This window comes from Pseudoliparis swirei, chromosome 17 (assembly GCF_029220125.1).
Source record: "Pseudoliparis swirei isolate HS2019 ecotype Mariana Trench chromosome 17, NWPU_hadal_v1, whole genome shotgun sequence".
Taxonomy (NCBI): domain Eukaryota; kingdom Metazoa; phylum Chordata; class Actinopteri; order Perciformes; family Liparidae; genus Pseudoliparis; species Pseudoliparis swirei.
In genome coordinates, this window is record NC_079404.1 from 20,816,163 (window position 1) to 20,835,622 (window position 19,460).

At 39.2% G+C, this 19,460-nt stretch overlaps 1 protein-coding gene across 2 annotated transcripts in view; it reads left to right on the forward strand.

Moving 5' to 3' along the window:
• Nucleotides 1-19,460, forward strand: part of LOC130206965 (cGMP-dependent protein kinase 1) — a 115,009-nt gene that overhangs the window by 65,922 nt on the left and 29,627 nt on the right. For both annotated transcript variants that reach the window (XM_056435269.1, XM_056435268.1), the window contains exons 4-6: nt 9,382-9,487; nt 13,104-13,167; nt 17,919-17,996. In XM_056435269.1, the coding sequence (XP_056291244.1) occupies nt 9,382-9,487; nt 13,104-13,167; nt 17,919-17,996 (248 nt within the window). The remainder of the gene's footprint in view (nt 1-9,381; nt 9,488-13,103; nt 13,168-17,918; nt 17,997-19,460) is intronic.

Genomic DNA, 19,460 nt, shown 5'->3' on the forward strand with positions numbered 1-19,460 from the left:
TAAACACCTTTGTTCGACTATGTGCGGTCCGACTACGATCCGATTAACACCCCTGGATAACTCGATCCGATCCGGTTGATAATTCGACTATCGCGGCATGTAATGGTGAATTGGACTAGGAACTGGACTTTGCGTCTTTGCGCATGCTTGAGAACCCGCCGCCCTCCTCCCTCCCATGTCGTGACCCGGAAGTCGAAAGAGACAATAATGTCACTATTAACATCATGCAAGAATAGTAGAGGGATGTAGCTTCGCCTTGCTCTCTGTTCGCCATCTTTCTCGAAAGTTGATGTTGTTGTTGTTGGTTGTTGTTGGTAGTGGTGAAGAGGTCAAGCGGAAATGGCCGTATCACCACGAGTTGTAATGAAAACAGCGCCACCTATCGTATCGGATATGACATGCTTTCGGCCAATGATTCGAATTACTCACTGCCATGTATATTGGGATAACAGCAGATCCCCCAAAAGATAGCATCGTCCGACTAAAGCAAGATTCGAATTATACCATCATGTAAACGCACTGACTGAGACGTGAAAGCGAGGGGTCTGTATTGTCTTGTGTTTTCTTTAAGCCACATTAATGGTAATAATTAGATCCATAATTATGAGGAGAATCCCTCTCATGCTTTTTTTCTTTTTTCTTCCTTTGGCTCTTTGACACTGTCTGGCGTAAATTACCTGTCCTGCTTTCTCACGCTGTAAAGAGATCATCCAGATGTAATCAGACTTGGCTTATATTATTAATGACTTAGGGGGTGGAAGAGATTAGACTCTTCCACCCTGCCGCCCCGACGGCATCGCTCTCTTAACGCTTACCAAAACAAGACATGTGGGAGGCTTCCAAGGAGTAAAGTTCACGTGATGTGATTTTAAGCTTGTGTGTGTGTGTGTGTGTGGATATTGATGCCCAAGCACTGGGCCTGTGCTAGCTGTCAGGTGCTGTCCACAAGGGGTTTGAAGGTGCTTACAAACGCTTCTAACATTAAGTAGAGGTGAAGATCACAGGAATGAATGCAAGAGGGCCGACTTCGATTAAACCACACTTCAATTGGTGTGTCCACCCCCAACACAGGATCCTAGCGAGCCACTATGGACACACCAATATGCTGTTACCAGGTGGTGGTTATTTCAGACCAGGCTGTGGAAAAAAAATAAAGACGACAAGCAAACAAGAATTTAACTCCTGGTTGAACAGCTTTTATTACTCTTTGTTCATGAGTGTCTCTGAGTCAGTAAGAAGGTTGATTTTCGTCTTTTTCTTCGACATTACTGGGTAGTAAAGAGGGGAGTAACGTTTTGGAAAAATGGGAAAATTAAGTTGAAGGAGGAGGCGAGTTACAGATTTGCCAGATAAGTGTTTACGGGGATGGTGAAAACCAATTCAAATGCCCACAAACCCAAACATTAAAATAATATGTCTTAGTGCAAAATATTATGGTGGGTGCTTCCACTAATTAGCTTGGAGACTAAAGTGCTAACATTATATTTCACAACCGAGCACATCCTAATAACCAATACGGCACCAAAGACGCATGTTGATGCATATTTCCAAGTTTTTCTAATACATTTTATTTCACGTTTGACAATGATGTTGTAAAAGTTTGAGTACTTTGCTGTAAATAACATATAACAGTGATGTGTCAAAATACACATGATCAACTTCTACTCTAGAAACCGAACCAACAGGCACGACAGTAGGCAGATAATACATGTAGAGACAGATGGACATGGAAAGAGAAAGAAGGAGCTTATTTCGGAATTGATTTTTTGCCATATAATTCATGTGAAATCCACTGCGCACTGCGTTACACTGTTAATACTATGTTACGAACACATATATTTGCAATCAGAGTGTACACGTGTCTGTACACACTTCACTGCTTGACACTCTGGTCCAATCATCATTTAAGTACCACTTTCACGTAGCTCCTCCGTGGTGCATTTGGAAATGATTGTGGAAACTTCTGCTTAATCATCGTGGGCCAGGAGTAGACGGTTTTGAGTCATTTTAAACACCATTAAAACTTATGGCACTCCCAACCAAAATCAAGATGGCAGTCACGGTAACGAACACATGCAAGTTCTGATGTTTCCAAAAACCGCTCCGCACTCTGTGGATGTGAACCGTCATGACCCGAATACACAGAAGAAACATTGTTGAGCTCATCCCATGTTTATGTCATTTAATGAGCCAAAATTAGATTACAAGAACAAACACACATGCAGCATTTGCATAATCCCCTTGGCTGAAATTCAGTTACAATGAATTACGACAGCCAAATCAATGGGGGAGGCCTTGTCATGCACTCCATCATGTGGCAACATCCATTTTTATATTACATCTGACTGTTTTCCTCAGGTTTAAACACAGATCCCCTCTGTTGGGCCCCGGCATGTTAAAGGAGCTAGTTATCTAGTTTTGTCAATTTTCACAATCAACAATATGCATCTATTGTTTCAAATAATTGGGAGAAATTGAGGCTCGGGAATTACAATCATTTCATCAAGGAGAGGGAAGGAAAGGACGAGTACGAGCAAATGATGATGACAACGTGCTCGGCTGCGGCAGCACGGCTATGAATAGCCGTCTTTTATTCCGAGGTGGCATTGCATCGAATTCAGAGGAGCATTCAAGGAGCGAAGAGAAAGTAGGTGCTAAGCAGTAATCGGCGGGGTTATTGGGATTTTTTAATTTAGGGGGCAAAATCTTTAATCCAAATTGGTCAATTCCACACTTGTACATGCACATATACAACACATTGTTGGAAGGAGTTATCTTAATGTGATGTATGAGATGAGTAATAAACAATAAAGTGCAACACGCATCTGTTGCATATTACGCACATTAAAGGACATGTACGTGACTGGTGGTACATCTTTTCACAATAGCAGCAATTTGATTACTTTTGTGCGTTGTGTGTGTGAGAATGGATGTGCTTACCTTCAACTTTTCGCCACCATATCTACTGGAAAAAAGAAGCTAATTAAATTTGACAGACTAAGACTAAATACGGTGTGTGTTACATGACGTGTGCATGACAGCGGCAGATAAATCACAGTGCGATGCAATAACAAAACAATGCAATTCAAAAGATGTTTAGAGATCGAGAAGGAGAGTATGAACTAAGAGGGAGATGGAATTTCAAGCAGCCAATTGTGGAGAAGTATAGACGTAATAACACTGATGAAGCATCATAAGTAACGGTTAATGGGGACAAGTTTTTTGTTTTGTTTATTGTTTTATGTACATATGTATGTGTGTGTATTTATGTATGTGTGTGTATATGTATATATGTGTGTGTGTGTGTGAATATATGTGTATGTATATGTATGTACATGTGTATATGTATATATGGTTATGTATATATGTAGGTATATGTATATGGTTCTCTGAAATAAGTTTTTTCGTGAAATCATAGGTTAGGGCACTTATAAGCTTGATAGCTTCAGCGTCGACCCTTTCGGTCAGCCACTTTCTTCTTTTGTTGAATTTTGATTTTTTATATGTTTCTGATCAAAATAAACTAAAACTAGAATGGGCACTCGGTAGAGCGCATACCTTCGCATATCACAAGATTGGGCATTGAATTATGAACATTTTGGCATTAGTTGCATGCCAATTGGATAAAAATTGACCGTGCTATGGTAAAAAGAAGATTTTGACCTTTCCATGACCTTGACCTTTGACCCGATTGATCCCAAAATCTAATCAAATGGTCCCCGGATAATAACCAAACATCCCACCAAATTCCATGCGATTCAAGAAGATTTAGACCTTTTTCATGACCTTGACCTTTGACCTTTGACCCGACCGTTCCCAAAATCTAATCAAATGGTCCCCGGATAATAACCAAACATCCCACCAAATTTCATGCGATTCAAGAAGATTTAGACCTTTTTCATGACCTTGACCTTTGACCTTTGACTCGATCGATCCCAAAATCTAATCAAATGGTCCCCGGATAATAACCAATCATCCCACCAAATTTCATGCGATTCGGTTTAATGCTTTTTGAGTTAGGCGAATAACACGCATACAAATAAATACGCGGCGATCAAAACATAACCTTCCGCATTTTCAATGCGAAGGTAACTAAGCAATCCAGGGCAAGTGGCCTTAACTATGCTCACAACCAACTTTCTTTAAAAAAATGTTGATTTATTGTCAGGCCTCAGTTATATTGCATAAGCGTTCTCGGTTTTGTGTCCACCCCTGTAGACACACGACATGTTTCATGCCGCATGTATTTACAGTCCACCATTGCGTGATTTGTGAAGCCGCCTCCCACTGGAACAACACACTGCCAAATTCCTTTCAACCTTTCACAGACAACCCCGCTTAATCTTTCAAGCGCAGCCTGGGGTGATACGAGCTGCGAATATAATGGCTGGCAACCCATGAGCATTATGACATTCATCTGCGGCCTCGCTAAAGGATAACTAGCTCCCTGAGCCTCACTGCAATTTAGTCAAGACTCTGAATAATACGTTTACCTCCTGTGGTGCGCTGCAGGCTCCCGACATATCTTATTTCCCAGTGCCCCACACTCCCACAAGCCACAACACTTCTTTGCACACCGCATAGTGATGTCCGACCTCCCACTCTCGTTGCTTACGGGATTAGAAGGCTGCTCTAATAACGTCTCCCTAGACGGTTGGGTCGTCGGTCTACATTTGAGTAATTGGTCCAAATCACCGATACATAAATATAACCTTTTTGATTCGAAAAGACAATCTTAAGTACGGAGCAATTCTTTCAAAACAATGTCGTTGGAAAGCTTGCAGGAGGAGAAATAATTGTGGAACAGTGTTTACAGTGTTCCTGTATTTCACCATGTATAATTTGACATTTTTATTTTGTGTTTTATTTAGATAATTAATTGCTTACTTGTGATGTGTGCGTCTGTGTGTGTTTATGTGTATGTGCACACAGTAGCACATATGTTGCATGACAGGGGAATAATTAAGTAGGTGAAGGCAAATAATAGAACAGCTAGAACAGTCTTATATGTTCATGAAATGACATCACTTTACTGTAATGCAGCCTTTAAAACCAAGAAAAGACAACATTGCCATTGTATGATTTCCAAAGGAAGATAGCTCTCTTATAACGATATAATATAAATATATTGCACGGCCCTGTGTATCTGCTGTGTGTGTGTGCTTGTACAGGATGTCTGCATATCCCTGGATGAATACGTTTTGATGTCATGCTGTGTGTTTGGGGTTCCCATTTCAAGAAAGTGTCTGGAACCAAAAACCGTGTCAGGCTGTTTAATGAGGGCATTTCTCCTGTGGTTTGGCCCTATTTTAAACCGCTGTCAAACTCTTGGTGAGCAGAGAACACGTTGTGGTGTCTGTGAGAGTGTGTTCACTCACCGTGTGTGTGAGCACAGCACAGGTTAGCCTGTTTTACCTTCGCATTCTGAAAATGCGGAAGGTTATGTTTTGATCGCTGTGTATTTATTTATTTATTTGTGTGTGTGTTATTCGCATAACTCAAAAAGTATTTAACCGAATTGCATGAAATTTGGTGGGATTATTGGTTATTATCCGCGGACCATTTGATTAAATTTTGGGATCGATCGGGTCAAAGGTCATGAAAAGGTACCAAAAAAGTGGCTGCGGCGAAGGTATGCGCTCTACCGAGTGCCCGTTCTAGTTTTGTATATGTGTTCATGCATCAATATTTAAATCTTATTTTCAAGGTGATTACAGATCATTTCCACTCGAATATTCATCCTAAACTGGCAACAATAGCTATTATCCTTACCTAAAATACATCACATCACAAAAACATCCCACAATATCCTCACTCTCTGAAGGTAAACCTCCATACTCACAAGGATAGAAACACACGCTGGTTTGCTGTGTGTGTTAGCGTGAGTGGACATCATATTGATGAAGTGTAGCTGTATCATATATACACTCTAAGGGAATGCCCATTTCACTGCAGGCCCATCTGCCTGCAATGACACTCTGATTCCACATCAGCTACAGATGTGCTTTTATCGTAGCTCAGATTGGACTGTGACTTGACGGATTCAGATCAGTGTCATCATCCAACACCAGGAACATTTGTTTGGTCCAGTGCTTCAGAAATGTATTTATTTTATTTTTTATTTTACATTTATTTAACCAGGAAATGCTTCATTGAGATTAAAAATCTCCTTTACAAGAGAGTCCTGGCCAAGACAGCAGCAGTAGCACGTCACACAAAGTTTCAGACGATACAACATAAAGCAGTGATAGACAATATTTTTAAAAAATCACAGCATGAATAAAACCAAAACTAAGACTCAAGTCAACACAACCTAGCTTACACAGGAGCATATACCTCCATCATAGAAAATGCCACTCTAAAAACAATAAGACCACAACATACTCATAATAAAACACATGTGATCATGCTGGGACAGAATAAACAATAAACTTAACAATGAAGTCTTTCCCTGCGTCAGTTTGGTGACAATCCTCTATTATTATTTTTTAAATTAAACCTTTATTCAACCAGGTGAAACCCATTGAGATTAAATATCACTTTTTCGAGGGGTGACCTGGATAAGACATGCAGCAACATATGAAACACATAATGACAAACAAAAAAGAACAACACAATAATAACTAGAATGGGCACTCGGTAGAGCGCATACCTTCGCATATCACAAGATTGGGCATTGAATTATGAACATTTTGGCATTAGTTGCATGCCAATTGGATAAAAATTGACCGTGCTATGGTAAAAAGAAGATTTTTACCTTTTCATGACCTTGACCCGATCGATCCCAAAATCGAATCAAATGGCCCCCGGATAATAACCAATCATCCCACCAAATTTCATGCGATTCGGTTTAAAACTTTTTTTGTTATGCGAATCACACGCATACAAATAAATAAATAAATAAATACACGGCGATCAAAACATAACCTTCCTCATTTTCAATGTGAAGGTAATAATACAAGTTGGTGTTCAGGCTTGCGGCTGTTTCCTGGTCAATGCCATTGATTTTGTTCCTGCTTTCCTGATTTGATGTTGCAGCCTGACTTGGTCCTTTTGCACATGATACCAAAGGCAACGATAGGAAAGGCAAGGGTACATTATTGTTCTGGGATCAATACATAGCACATCGATATTGACAAAACTGGATTTTATCTTAGAAACTAATGTTGAATACATGTCGGACTGGGAGTTTAACACATATGGAAAAGCTCCTGCAGCAGACACTCAGACAACATACCAAGCAGTCCGACTCTTATCTGATGAATTGTCTTCTAATATTACAACACGTCCCTGTGGCCACACAGCTCCTTGGGGATCTCCAGATTTGTTTTGAGGTCAGATTGGAGAATTTCTCTCTCTTTCCATTATGCCGAACAGCCGGCTGTATAACTGCACAGTTTAAGTCGTGAAGTTGAAATGAGATCATGTCTTGCAAAATATAATGACCCTGGCAAATACTCCCAAGTCATTTTGAAATAGCTATAGTGAACTGCTATCAACACAGTGAAGCACTGAACTCTGGAAATGAATTTCCAGTTTGGCTCAGCAAAATGAAATGTGGGATTTTGACATGTTTTGTTATACAGTTTCTGTCCCAACAATCCAGTTTATTCTAGGAAATAGAACTTAATGTGGACATATAACGGCATTCAGGTGTGGGTTAGAGGTCCACTGCTCAGATGAAAACCTGCATGGACTGGTTCCAACAACAAAGATCTGTTGAGGTGAAACATATTCTGATTAATAGTGACTAGAGAGGACCTTAAAGCTGCTGAGGCTCAAAATTACTGAAAACAGAAAGAAAGGGAATTTTTTTAAGACTCCATCACCAGTTTAGCAAAAGAGTGCAAAGAAATGCAAGAGATTCAGCACCATTTCTGATCTTTGAGGCACTGGGTTTTCTGTAAAGTTTGCTGCGATATAACTATTATTCATGGAGGTGTCAAAGAAATGAAGCTTAACAGTGATGCATTCTGGGCATCTGGAGCACGGACTAAACTCCACGATAAGAAAATCACCAAATATGAGTTTTCCTGTGCAAAGAGAGGAAACTGCCGCTCTCAAAAGACAAAGTATTGCTGCACGTGTAATGTTTGTCTGCTATGTGGACAAATGAGATTCATAGAAACAAAAGAAATAAAGAAAAAACCCCACATCTTTAACCTCCATCTGCTGAAAGTATAGCGAGTATTTGAGTTGGTGCCTCAGGGCCAACGCAGAAATCATTGATGGAACAATTTATTCAAAATTGTTTCAAGAAATTATACAGACAAACATCTGGGGGGGGGCTGTTTGTGATTTGAAACTTAACATAACTTTTGTCACACAGTTTAATAATTGTCCTTAATACAAAGAGGAATTAGTAACTCAAGGAGTTTACCGAATATAAAACATTAGCATAATCAATTGGGACTGCTGACCTTAAACCAATAACAATGATGTAGTGTGACTTGTAGCAAGCCACCCATGCAAAGTATTTAAATAATACTAATTAATTCCAACCGCAGAATGAGACTGATTGTCCAGAATTCCTCCAGTTTGTTTCGCAGGCCTGATCAGTAAAGAAAAAACATTTGGATGCAACTTATTGCCGACAAAAACGTATTTTAACTCAAAGGTCCTCAGATTCCTCCACCTTCTCTCTGAGCAGGGGCTTCAGCGGGCATTTAATTTGAATCCACTCACACACGGTGCTATGCTTCTTCCCTCATCTCAAATTCAATATCAATTGCTTTAAAGTGCATGTGATATTTCCTATATCCACATGATTCACACACAATGTATAATGCATACGAGGTGTTGTTAATCTCTGTCTGTGGGGTGAAACAGTGGAATATTTTAACTGATGACATCAAGGAAAGTAAAAATCTGGTGATATTCAAGAACAAATTTAAAGACATGATTCTGGAGAAGTACAGACGTAACAGCATTGATGACGCATCATAAGTAACGGTTAATGGGGACTAGTTTCTTTTTGTTTTGTTTATTGTTTTATGTAAATATGTATGTGTGTGTATTTATGTGTGTGTGTGGTGTATGTATGTGTATGTGTGTGTATTTATGTATGTGTGTGTGTATATGTATATATGGGTGTGTGAATATGTATGTATGTATATGTATGTACATGTGTATATGTATATATGTAGGTATATGTATATGATTCTCTGAAATAAGTTTTTTCGTGAAATTATAGGTTAGGGCACTTATAAGCTTGATAGCTTCAGCCTCGACCTTTTCGGTTAGCCACTTTCTTCTTTTGTTGAAATTTAGATTTTTGTATATTATTGCTGATCGAAAAAACTAAACTAAACTAAACTAATCTGAATGCGTGAGGGTGAAAACTGTCTTTCGTGACGTTATCTTGTGTATTCCTCTTTCCAGCTCTAACAAATGTGAAGCTGTGGGCCATCGACCGGCAATGTTTTCAGACCATCATGATGAGGACGGGTCTTATCAAGCACAAAGAGTACATGGAGTTTCTGAAAAGGTGAGGAACCCTACTTGTCCCACGACGACAGACGAATGACCCTGAATAGGACTTTGATCTGAAATGCCATGAATGAATTAACTCAAATGTTAAATTGAATATGTGTGAGCAGTTTCCCTGTGGATTCCAACAAATGATCTCACTCAAATTAACGTCTGGTATTTAACTGAAGGTGTCACTCATCAAGCTGCTCTATTGTCTCTCATATATTGTCATCTGTGTTTAAAGTTGCCGGCGATAAAAGCACACGCTGTGCCGAGGATCATTTCCATTGAACGAGACCTGGTGAAGAGCTGAGATCATGATCAGACTCTCGCACTGTTTCGCAGAGTTGTTTCACGGCAGGCAGGAAGCCAACGTGTCACGAGAGCTATTTCCAACACATCCTCAAACCTAAACTATAAAACAGCTTATATGTCAGTAGTTTCCAAGGCAACTTTTTTGAATGTTCCCGAAATGACTCCTATTCTGGTTTCGTGATGTGCAGCCTTTAAGATAAAGTGATAGTTGTGTTTGGGGAATTAAACTACCTAATTAATGATAGGGAAAGATCACCGACGTGGTTAAAAGATACCATTGTTTACTGTTCCTATAGATGGATTTAAAGGCAAACGTTGTCATTCCCTTTTAACCTTTTCCCTGAGAAGTAAAGGCAAGGGTAAACACAATTTAAACTCCTTTACTTTAGCAGCAGTATAAAAATGTCACACTAACTCTGCTTTTGCTTTTGAGAGTGGACTATATTATTCATGGTAATATAAGATATTGCCGGTTTGGTTACGACAAAGGCTTTAATTTTTCTTGCGAGGACAGTCTGTGAACAATCTCTGACATTTGCACGTCAGTCATAATATAGTCACTTTTCTCGCTCTTCAGGACCCTTTCACCGCGAAGGAAGACATTTAACCCTTGTGTTGCCTTAGGGTCATTTTGACCCGAATCAATATTACACCCTCCCCCCGCTTTAGGATTAATTTGACCCCATTCAATGTTTAATGTCGGTGTTCTTTCGGTAGTCAACAAACAAATATAAAGTGCCTCACACTTAAACTTGGAAAACAATATTAATTCTAATAATTTTCTGGAGGTTTTAATTGCTGGCGTCAAATTGAACCCAAAGGGTAAAATATGTTAGTAAATATAAAGGTAACAGGAGGGTGAAACATTGAATCGGGTCAAAATGACCCAAAGGCGGGGGGAGGGTGTAATATTGATTCGGGTCAAAATGACCCTAAGGCAACACAAGGGTTAATACCACAAATATATTTCCAACGACATAAAAAAACACTCTGCCAATCTTACTTTCATGTCCTAAGACTAAAGCAATTTTAGTGACGGCTTTGACCAAAATAAGAGACGTGCTATCTCTTCACTGCATATTTGAGCTCTTGCCTCTCAGCAGCTCGTATATAACAGTCCAGTAGATAAGTAAATATTTAATAGATATTACTTGGTTTGCGTGTGTTTGGTTTATAAAGGGGTATCCAGGGGTGAATCAGTTATTCATAGCATCATTTGTTATTATAATGTAAATATTTACACGTGCTGCTTCCGAGAAAGAGCACATGTAAATTATTTATTAAAAGAGCTGTCGCTTAATTCGAGCGTAATAACAAACATGCTGGTCCCTACCTCTCCTATAAATGATATATTTGTTCTCACAAGTTGTGGAGGAGGAACACAGATGAGAAACTGACAGGGAAACCCCACATGGTGTTTACATAAGGGAAGTGAGTGTGCTTGTGAGGACCTTTTTCTATTACTTCTTTCTAGCATGTATTAGAAATCACTCGAGCACCAAGAAGAGCGACCGGGGGGGCGAATGTGTGATGAGCTGACACACATCCCCGAGATTTACAAAATGCATATTGCAGTGCGTTTATATTTCAAAGGTTTGTGGGCTGCTCACTAAAGGTCTAGCGATGAGGCATGGAATCAAACTAAAGCCATCTTCTAAACCATGATATGATATGATATGATATTCCTTTATTCGTCCCACAGTGGGGACATTTCAAAAATCACAGCAGCGGTGCACATCAGAGCATCAATGAAAATAAATATAAAACACAAAACTAAATATTAAAAACTAAATACTAATACTAATACTAAATATACAGGGGAAAACAAAGTAAAGTGCAGAATAATATGTGAAAGGGCGCAGGAAGTAAGCTTTGGAGAGCATTAATCGTTTTCCGGGATTTCCAGATAAAATTATTTAACCCTCCTGTTACCTTTGGGTCAATTTGACCCCATTCAATGTTTAACCCTCCTGTTACCTTTATATTTACTGACATATTTTACCCTCGGGGTCAATTTGACCCCAGCAATTAAAACCTCCAGAAAATTATTAGAATTAATATTGTTTTCCAAGTTTAAGTGTGAGGTACTTTATGTTTGTTTGTTGACTACCTAAATAGCCCTTTAAATATATAAAAAAGTTGATATTTACCTTTGCATTGAAAATGCGGAAGGTTATGTTTTGATCGCCGTGTATGTATTTATTTATTTATTTATTTGTATGCGTGTTATTCGAAGAACTCAAAAAGTATTAAACCGAATCGCATGAAATTTGGTGGGATGATTGGTTATTATCCGGGGACCATTTGATTAGATTTTGGGATCGATCGGGTCAAAGGTCAAGGTCAAGGTCATGAAAAGGTCAACACCGACATTAAACATTGAATGGGGTCAAATTGACCCTAAGGTAACAGGAGGGTTCAGGTTGTCTTACGCTTTACTCACAGTGGCACAGTGCTACGAGTGTAATGCTGTTAGAATGTTCCAAATGATCCCAAAACACCACATTAGGTGAAGCCGCACTTCCCCGCTGGCCTTGTATAATTAATACATTTTCCGCAACACGATTGAGTTGTTGCTTACTCCGACAGATGTTTTTTTGTTTGCGTCAACAGCTTCGCGGCTCAATGGATTGAAAGTCCATATGTTCCATGTAGAGTCGAGTCGGCTGATTAACTTGTGCCTCTGCGGAGGAAGCAACAACCCAAAGATGAACACGGCGGCTATAGGGCCTGGGTTTGAGGCCAAGGCGAGATGGTTCAGATTACTGGAATACATCATGGAAAAAGAGGGGGAAGAGGGACATGCAGGAATACACAGAGTGAAAGATGATAGAGGGAGATATGCCCTTTATTCACCAGCAGGGTCTATTTCGTCCTTTATAAACATTGGGCCGGTTTTATTTAGTTGGCTTGATAAGAGGCAGATAGCGTTCATTTCGGTTGCCGGGAAGCCAACAGAACAAACATTAGGGCCTCATACTGGTGAATGCAATCTCCAATCTGATTCTCTGCACAGTAACTCGACACATTGTCCCAGTTTATGTTGACATATTTAAATACGCCATCTGTAAAACAATCGACAGACAGACTCCCAGAGCATCATATTGATTTTTACGTGTGCCCGTTGCCCGTTTTCCTGTTCTTCTCGACAGATCACAGGCTTTAGTTCTCGTCAACACTTTCAAAAGCCAATATCCATATGAAGCTGACATCCATTCTGCGTTCTATTTTTTTTTCTGACAGAAACCGAAGTCATTTACTGTTTGGAATACAATAAATATTCGATATAAAAGCACTTTATTTTCTCTCTCCTGCAGTGTTCCCACATTCCACGACTTGCAGGAAGATATTCTTAGCAAGCTTGCCGATGTCCTTGAGGAGGTAAGTGCCTTGTTCTAAAGCGTGTAGCACCTGCAGCACAATGCAGATGTCACAAGGCTCCTCCGCACATCTTAATAGATTTCCATTCTTGCCCTTATATTTATTGCAGAGAATTGTGAGCCAGAAGGGGATTGAAGACATAATCTAGATCGTAAACTCTGGTTAAGGCAGGTGCAGGAGGAGGGGGGGAAGTAAAATGACAGTTTGCATGGATTTCAGTGTGGTGATCTTAAACCAAATTGTCCTCTTACTAACTAACAGGTAATTTCATGAAACTGTAAAGGAAGTCAGTTTACTGCTGCCAGAAGCCATTTAAGGTTTCAAGGGCCAAGCTGGGGCACATTGTAATCCATTCAATTTAATAAAGTAGGGTGACATTCATTAAATGTCAGCATGGGAACCTGCTCTCGCCACTTAATATTCAAAGTGAACAATATATTTTGTAATGTAATCTAAATCTATTCTCAAAGAAAACCTAAAAGCCAACACAAGCATGTTTTGTAAATAGACAGCAGCTGTAACATGTCTAAGATATGCAAAATAATTAATATAATTAATAATAATAATAATAACTTTAGCACCTTTAAAAACAATGTTTACAAAGTGCTCCACAGAGTCAAAGCAAAACAAATGGAATAGCAAGAAACCAATATTACATTAAAAAATATATATTAAAATTACAAATAAATTAAAAATGAAATCAAAACAAAATGAATTAAAAATGAATTAAAAATAATAATAATAATGTCCTTTTAACAGCAAATTTTTTTCATGCTGATTTCAGCGTGTGTTTTGAGATGTTTCTCACATTTTCTACCCATATGCACACCACCTTGTTTGATGTTTTTGCCAGCATAATTTAGTTATGCAAAAACAATCTCATTTACACTTCTGATGTGTGCTGCTCACATTGAGGCTTTCAATATGTAGTATTGCACTCAAATATAACCGTTACTTACTTTTTTATGTTAGTCAATGTCAATGTGTTTCTATGTGCAAACAATTATGTACATTTTTCCAGATCCTTTTGATTTTTAGAAAAGATAAAGAACATTGATTATTCAATCTGTTGCAGACTTAGACTCTTGATCATGTAATGTCAATGCTGGTTTTGTGTAGGAGTGTTTAGTTGTGTGGCCTGCAAATTAGAGATATACTTGAGTTCTTCATTATGAACATAACTAATCATAAACATCCCTGCAAAATAGTGACTACCGTTACTCTTAAGAACCGACACACAGACACATTTTAAACATGCACTTAGTTCCTAAATCATGAAACAACTGCAACCCAGTCAATTCCTCGTGTTAACATATCATGTTTTATTAAAATCATGATAGTAGAAAAGTTGAAACAACAACTTAAAGCCAGAAAATTACACAATTTGACATCATGCACTATTTCCCACACAGTTGCGGTCTCAGTTTTGGAGCTGTTGGCTGTGTTTGCTCTGAACAGCAAGCCAACTTTCACTGTGTTGTCCTGCTGCTTTCAAGTTTGGTAATCTTCTCCAAAAAGAAAGCTTGAGATCCTGAAAGTCTGTTGTTGAATCGGGCACCAAGCCCTCCGAATAACATACGGGAAACGTCCTCTCTGACAAGCTAGAAGTTAGCCATTGGAGAACCACGATTATGTAAACCAGACATTTGGTTTATAAGTATAACCCGTGGCTAGCGAACGATATCTCCTTTGAAATACATTCTAACTACTGCGTGCCACTGCCAGTGATGACAACAATAGGCTATTTGGCATATAGCCTTTCAAATGGCGAGGAAACCACAGGAAATTAGCCTAAAAACATACAATCTGTGGCGAGAGCTCTCATTGTTAACGGCTTGGGGCATGTTGTTGTTTTCACACACTCTGGGCACTTGACATTGTGTGGGAGACGATCCACTCATAACGGCCTCTTGAGTCAAGTGTAATTAAAACAACACATTTTAGATTATAGAATAATTTGAAATAAAAAGCAGGATCTGAGAATGTATAAGCTATGTCAGGGATTGATACAGAACTACTTATTACTCAGAGTCACTGGAACCATTATTATTTTGCTGCCATCAGGTGTGGTTATATACAAACAATACACCAATGTAATCGTGTAAATAGTTTAACTGTTTACAGCAACTTAATAAACACACATACAATCTTGTCATATATATGTACCATGTTTTATTACATAGGTAGAGAACCACTGTGTCAATTATACACTCATCAATAATGCACCACTGCAAAATATACTGCAGATGAACATACTGCTATGGTTTGAGTTACACTGTGTGCCATGACACTATATAATTATCCATGTCATAGCACAGGGTTCTGTAAGGGTTACAGGTGCTGGAACCCAAAAGCACGACGCGAAAACAGGAATGCAGGAGGAGGCTTTTTACTTAGTGGTTCAGGCAGGGTCAAAACCGGGTGGTCCGTCAAACAGGGCAACAAATCCAAAAAGGGGCAGGCAAAAATCTGAAGTCGGGTCAACAGGCAAGCAGGGTCGTAACGGGGAGATCAGAGTTAGTAGTTAGGAATTCGCTGGAGAGTTTGGCAACAACACACAAGACAATCTGGCAGAGGACAAGTGGAAGTGAGGGAGCTAAATAGTGAGGGACTAATGAGGGGATGGGCTGCAGGTGAGAAGGGCGTGAGGACCAGGTGAAGGGAATGAGGGACTAACGAGGGGATCAGAGGCAGGTGAGAAGGGCGTGAGGACCAGGTGAAGGGAATGAGGGACTAACGAGGTGAGGAGGACAGGATCTGGAATGACAGGAGAGTTAATTAAGAATGTAGGCGGGATGAATTTAACTATGGAGGTGGGGAAATCGTGACAGGTTGTGACTTAGACCAATACATTAGGTTTTATTCAAGCCAAGGTGAATAATAAGTACGTTATTTATATCATTGAATGTACAGTGTACAATAAAAATGTCTTGAGAGGTTGAACGGTAGCATTGATAATAATTCAAAGACCTGTCAGTTAAAAGGGTCGGCTTAGCAAGAGACTGGGGAGAATCAGTTCAACAGGAGGAGGCAACAGGGCTGTTGATGGGCAGGAGAAGCAACAAAAGGCAACGTATGAGCTTCCATATAGCAACCTTTAGATCTACTATGGAGGAAAAGTAAAATGCAATGTAAAATGTAAAATAGGAGAAACACAGCTGTAATGAAATGTGGGTAATGCGAGCCAAACATAAAGCAGATTTGGGATATCAAAGATCTCTGTTTGGTGTCCAACTAAAACCAGCCTGTGTGATATACACGGCGAGTGAGCCGTAGTCAGACAACCTTCACATGTCCGTAATTAAATCCTCCAGAGCCAGAGAGCAAACAATTTTTCCGGCAATAAAATTGATGAGATAATCATTTTTGGTTTGGGACAGGGACGACGTGTTTGAGTGAGCTGGGAGAACACACCATGTTAACCCTGAGAACATGTGATGGTTTGGATGGCATTCTCGTAATGCCTATCAAATGTACTCTGATCAATATGTTTGCACTGTTGACTGAGGAACTATAAGTGTTGAGATGTTGATTGAATTTGTATTTATCAGCATCATAGACTGTTACTCCATGAACAATCAAGCAGCGCTGCATGGTATTTGACTTGCACATCCAAGGTTTTCCCTCGGCTAGGAGAGGTCCTCTAGGTTGCTGGTGCATATATGGTGGAATCAATCATGCTGTCCTATATCTCGTCCTTTGATATTATATCAAAGGTCAATTTGTGATTGATTTTTTTATTAGACTGCAATTTTTTTCTTCAGCTTTCATTTCCTCGAGGACATGCTTGAGAAACGGGGCCGCATTGTATGAACGGATAAGCCTCAACGAAACATCATAACTGCTACCGACTGTCGAGGAGAAGCTCTGCTCGAGAGACGCGGCAGAAGCGAATCCTAAACTCGCTGCACTTCTGCTGTTGAAGTAGGAAGTGAGGTAAGGTAGGGGATACAGGCGTGAGAATAGAAACCTGGCAAATGTCATGCTTATGGTCGAACAGGAAACAGTGAGCTCTGTCTTCCGTCGAGACTTGGTGCGGCAGATTGTGTATACAGTTCGCTGGGGGCGTCAAAATCCCACCGGAACTTGCATTATGAAAATAAAGAATTGCTGCTTGTGTTGTGCTCGGCTCCGTGTAAAGGTTACAGTGACTTCTTTAACTTCTTGCGCCTTGGTTCATCATCATGTTATACCGTGGTATCCAATTTTCACCATGGCACAAGAGGTTTTTCACACCATATGAAGTTATGTCATATCTCACACATAAAAGCTTTCCTTCTCGGGTACGAACGGTTCTTTTCAACGCAAGGAGTGAATAGGTGTGTACAAGTGTTTTTTCTTTGCTCCACCAACGCATGCTGGGATACGCTCCGGCGCCTGGAACCCTCGACAGGAAGACTTGGCGTAGAAAATGGATTGATGGATGAATATATTTACGTTTTGATCCTGCAAAGAAGGTGTGGTTTGCCTCCAGATTTGATGCTGTACTATTCATTGCATTCACTCCTTGTCTGTACCTGCTCATTCAAGGTCACGGTGCATATCCAAGCAAGCAGAGAACCTTCCCTGTTATTGACAAAGAAAATCATCTAATTGTAATGTATCTCCCTGCAATCCAACTCAGCACCACTTCCTCCGAAGGGTATATTGTGTTCTGTCGTGAGAGAGGTCTCACTCCCAAAGTGAGAAAGGAGATGAAATAATGACTGTGTGCCTCAACACGTCTCTTCTCTGGTCTTCTCTTCTGACAGACACATTATGGAGATGGAGAGTACATCATCAGACAGGGGGCCAGAGGAGACACCTTCTTCATCATCAGTAAGGGAAAGGTGAGAAGAGTGCTTCTACATAATCATCATGACATCGCAACAGAACGACTCGTGGAGTCGTGGCCCACATGCAACAGACACCTCTCTCCGGAGCAAAGTGGGAGTATTTTTGGGTGAAAGTTGTCTGTCATCAATCATCATCAAGATAAGGGAGAGGCTGCCTCTCTCATCCTCTCTTGCAGACGCTCTTGAAGCATCTAGAAAGGAGGATGGAGTCGCTTTTACCTCTCCTTTCTGTCATCAACACTGGCTTTCATACTGAGCACAGATGAAAAGGTGTCACAGCCATTGGTGGGCTTTCATATGCTTGTATTGTTCACATGTTTTGATGGAGCTACACTTCCTCAATTATTTCCCCCCTGCTCTTCATCCTAATCTTGTTTATCCTCCTTCTACTGTTCATGTTTGTACTCCACTCTCCTTCCTCCTCCTCATCATTATCTGCATTTGTAAACAACATCATTCTCTGTCTCTTAAATCCACAAAGATTTGAACACACATATATATATATATATATATATATATACATAACTACATATAAATATATATATATATACATATATATATCTACATATACATATAAATATATATATATATACACAACTACATATAAATATATATATATATACATATACATATAAATAAATATATATATATACACAACTACATATATATATATACATATACATATAAATATATATATACAACTACATATATATACATATGCATATACATATATAAATAAATACAACTACATATAAATATGTATATATATACATATACATACATATAAATATAACTATATATTATATACAACTACATATATATATATACATATCAATATATATATATATATGTATATACAACTACATATACATATATATATATACATATACATATAAATAAATATATATATATATATATTGATATGTATATATATATAATATATATAATACAGTTATTATGTATTAATTTCCCAGCAGTTGCCATGTCCAGGATGTACCTGTTATTGTTAAGGATGATGATACATTATGTTTCCTGTCTTGTTTTTCCCCTCCTTTGACCCTAAACAGATCCCACTCCACAGAAGAAAATACACACATGGACGCAGACATAAGAGCACACGCTCCAGATCTTATCAATGCTTTTCGCTTGGCTATTTCCACATCACTCACTGCACAACTGTCTCCAGCTAGACCGCAGACACGAGAGGAAATTGCTCAACATTTTGGCATCTCACAACATACACCAAACCTAGCTTTTTTCGGACTATACCATCTTTTTCTTTTTTTCCCTGCCCCCACACGATCATATTAGATTATGAATAATAATGCTGTCACTCAGGTGTTGGCAGCATGTCAGTGTGCAGAATTGACTAATTGATGAACACAATATCCTTCATAGTGCGAAACGACCGCCTCCATTCACTTCCTCTAAAATCTACGCGCCATCACTTTGATTTGT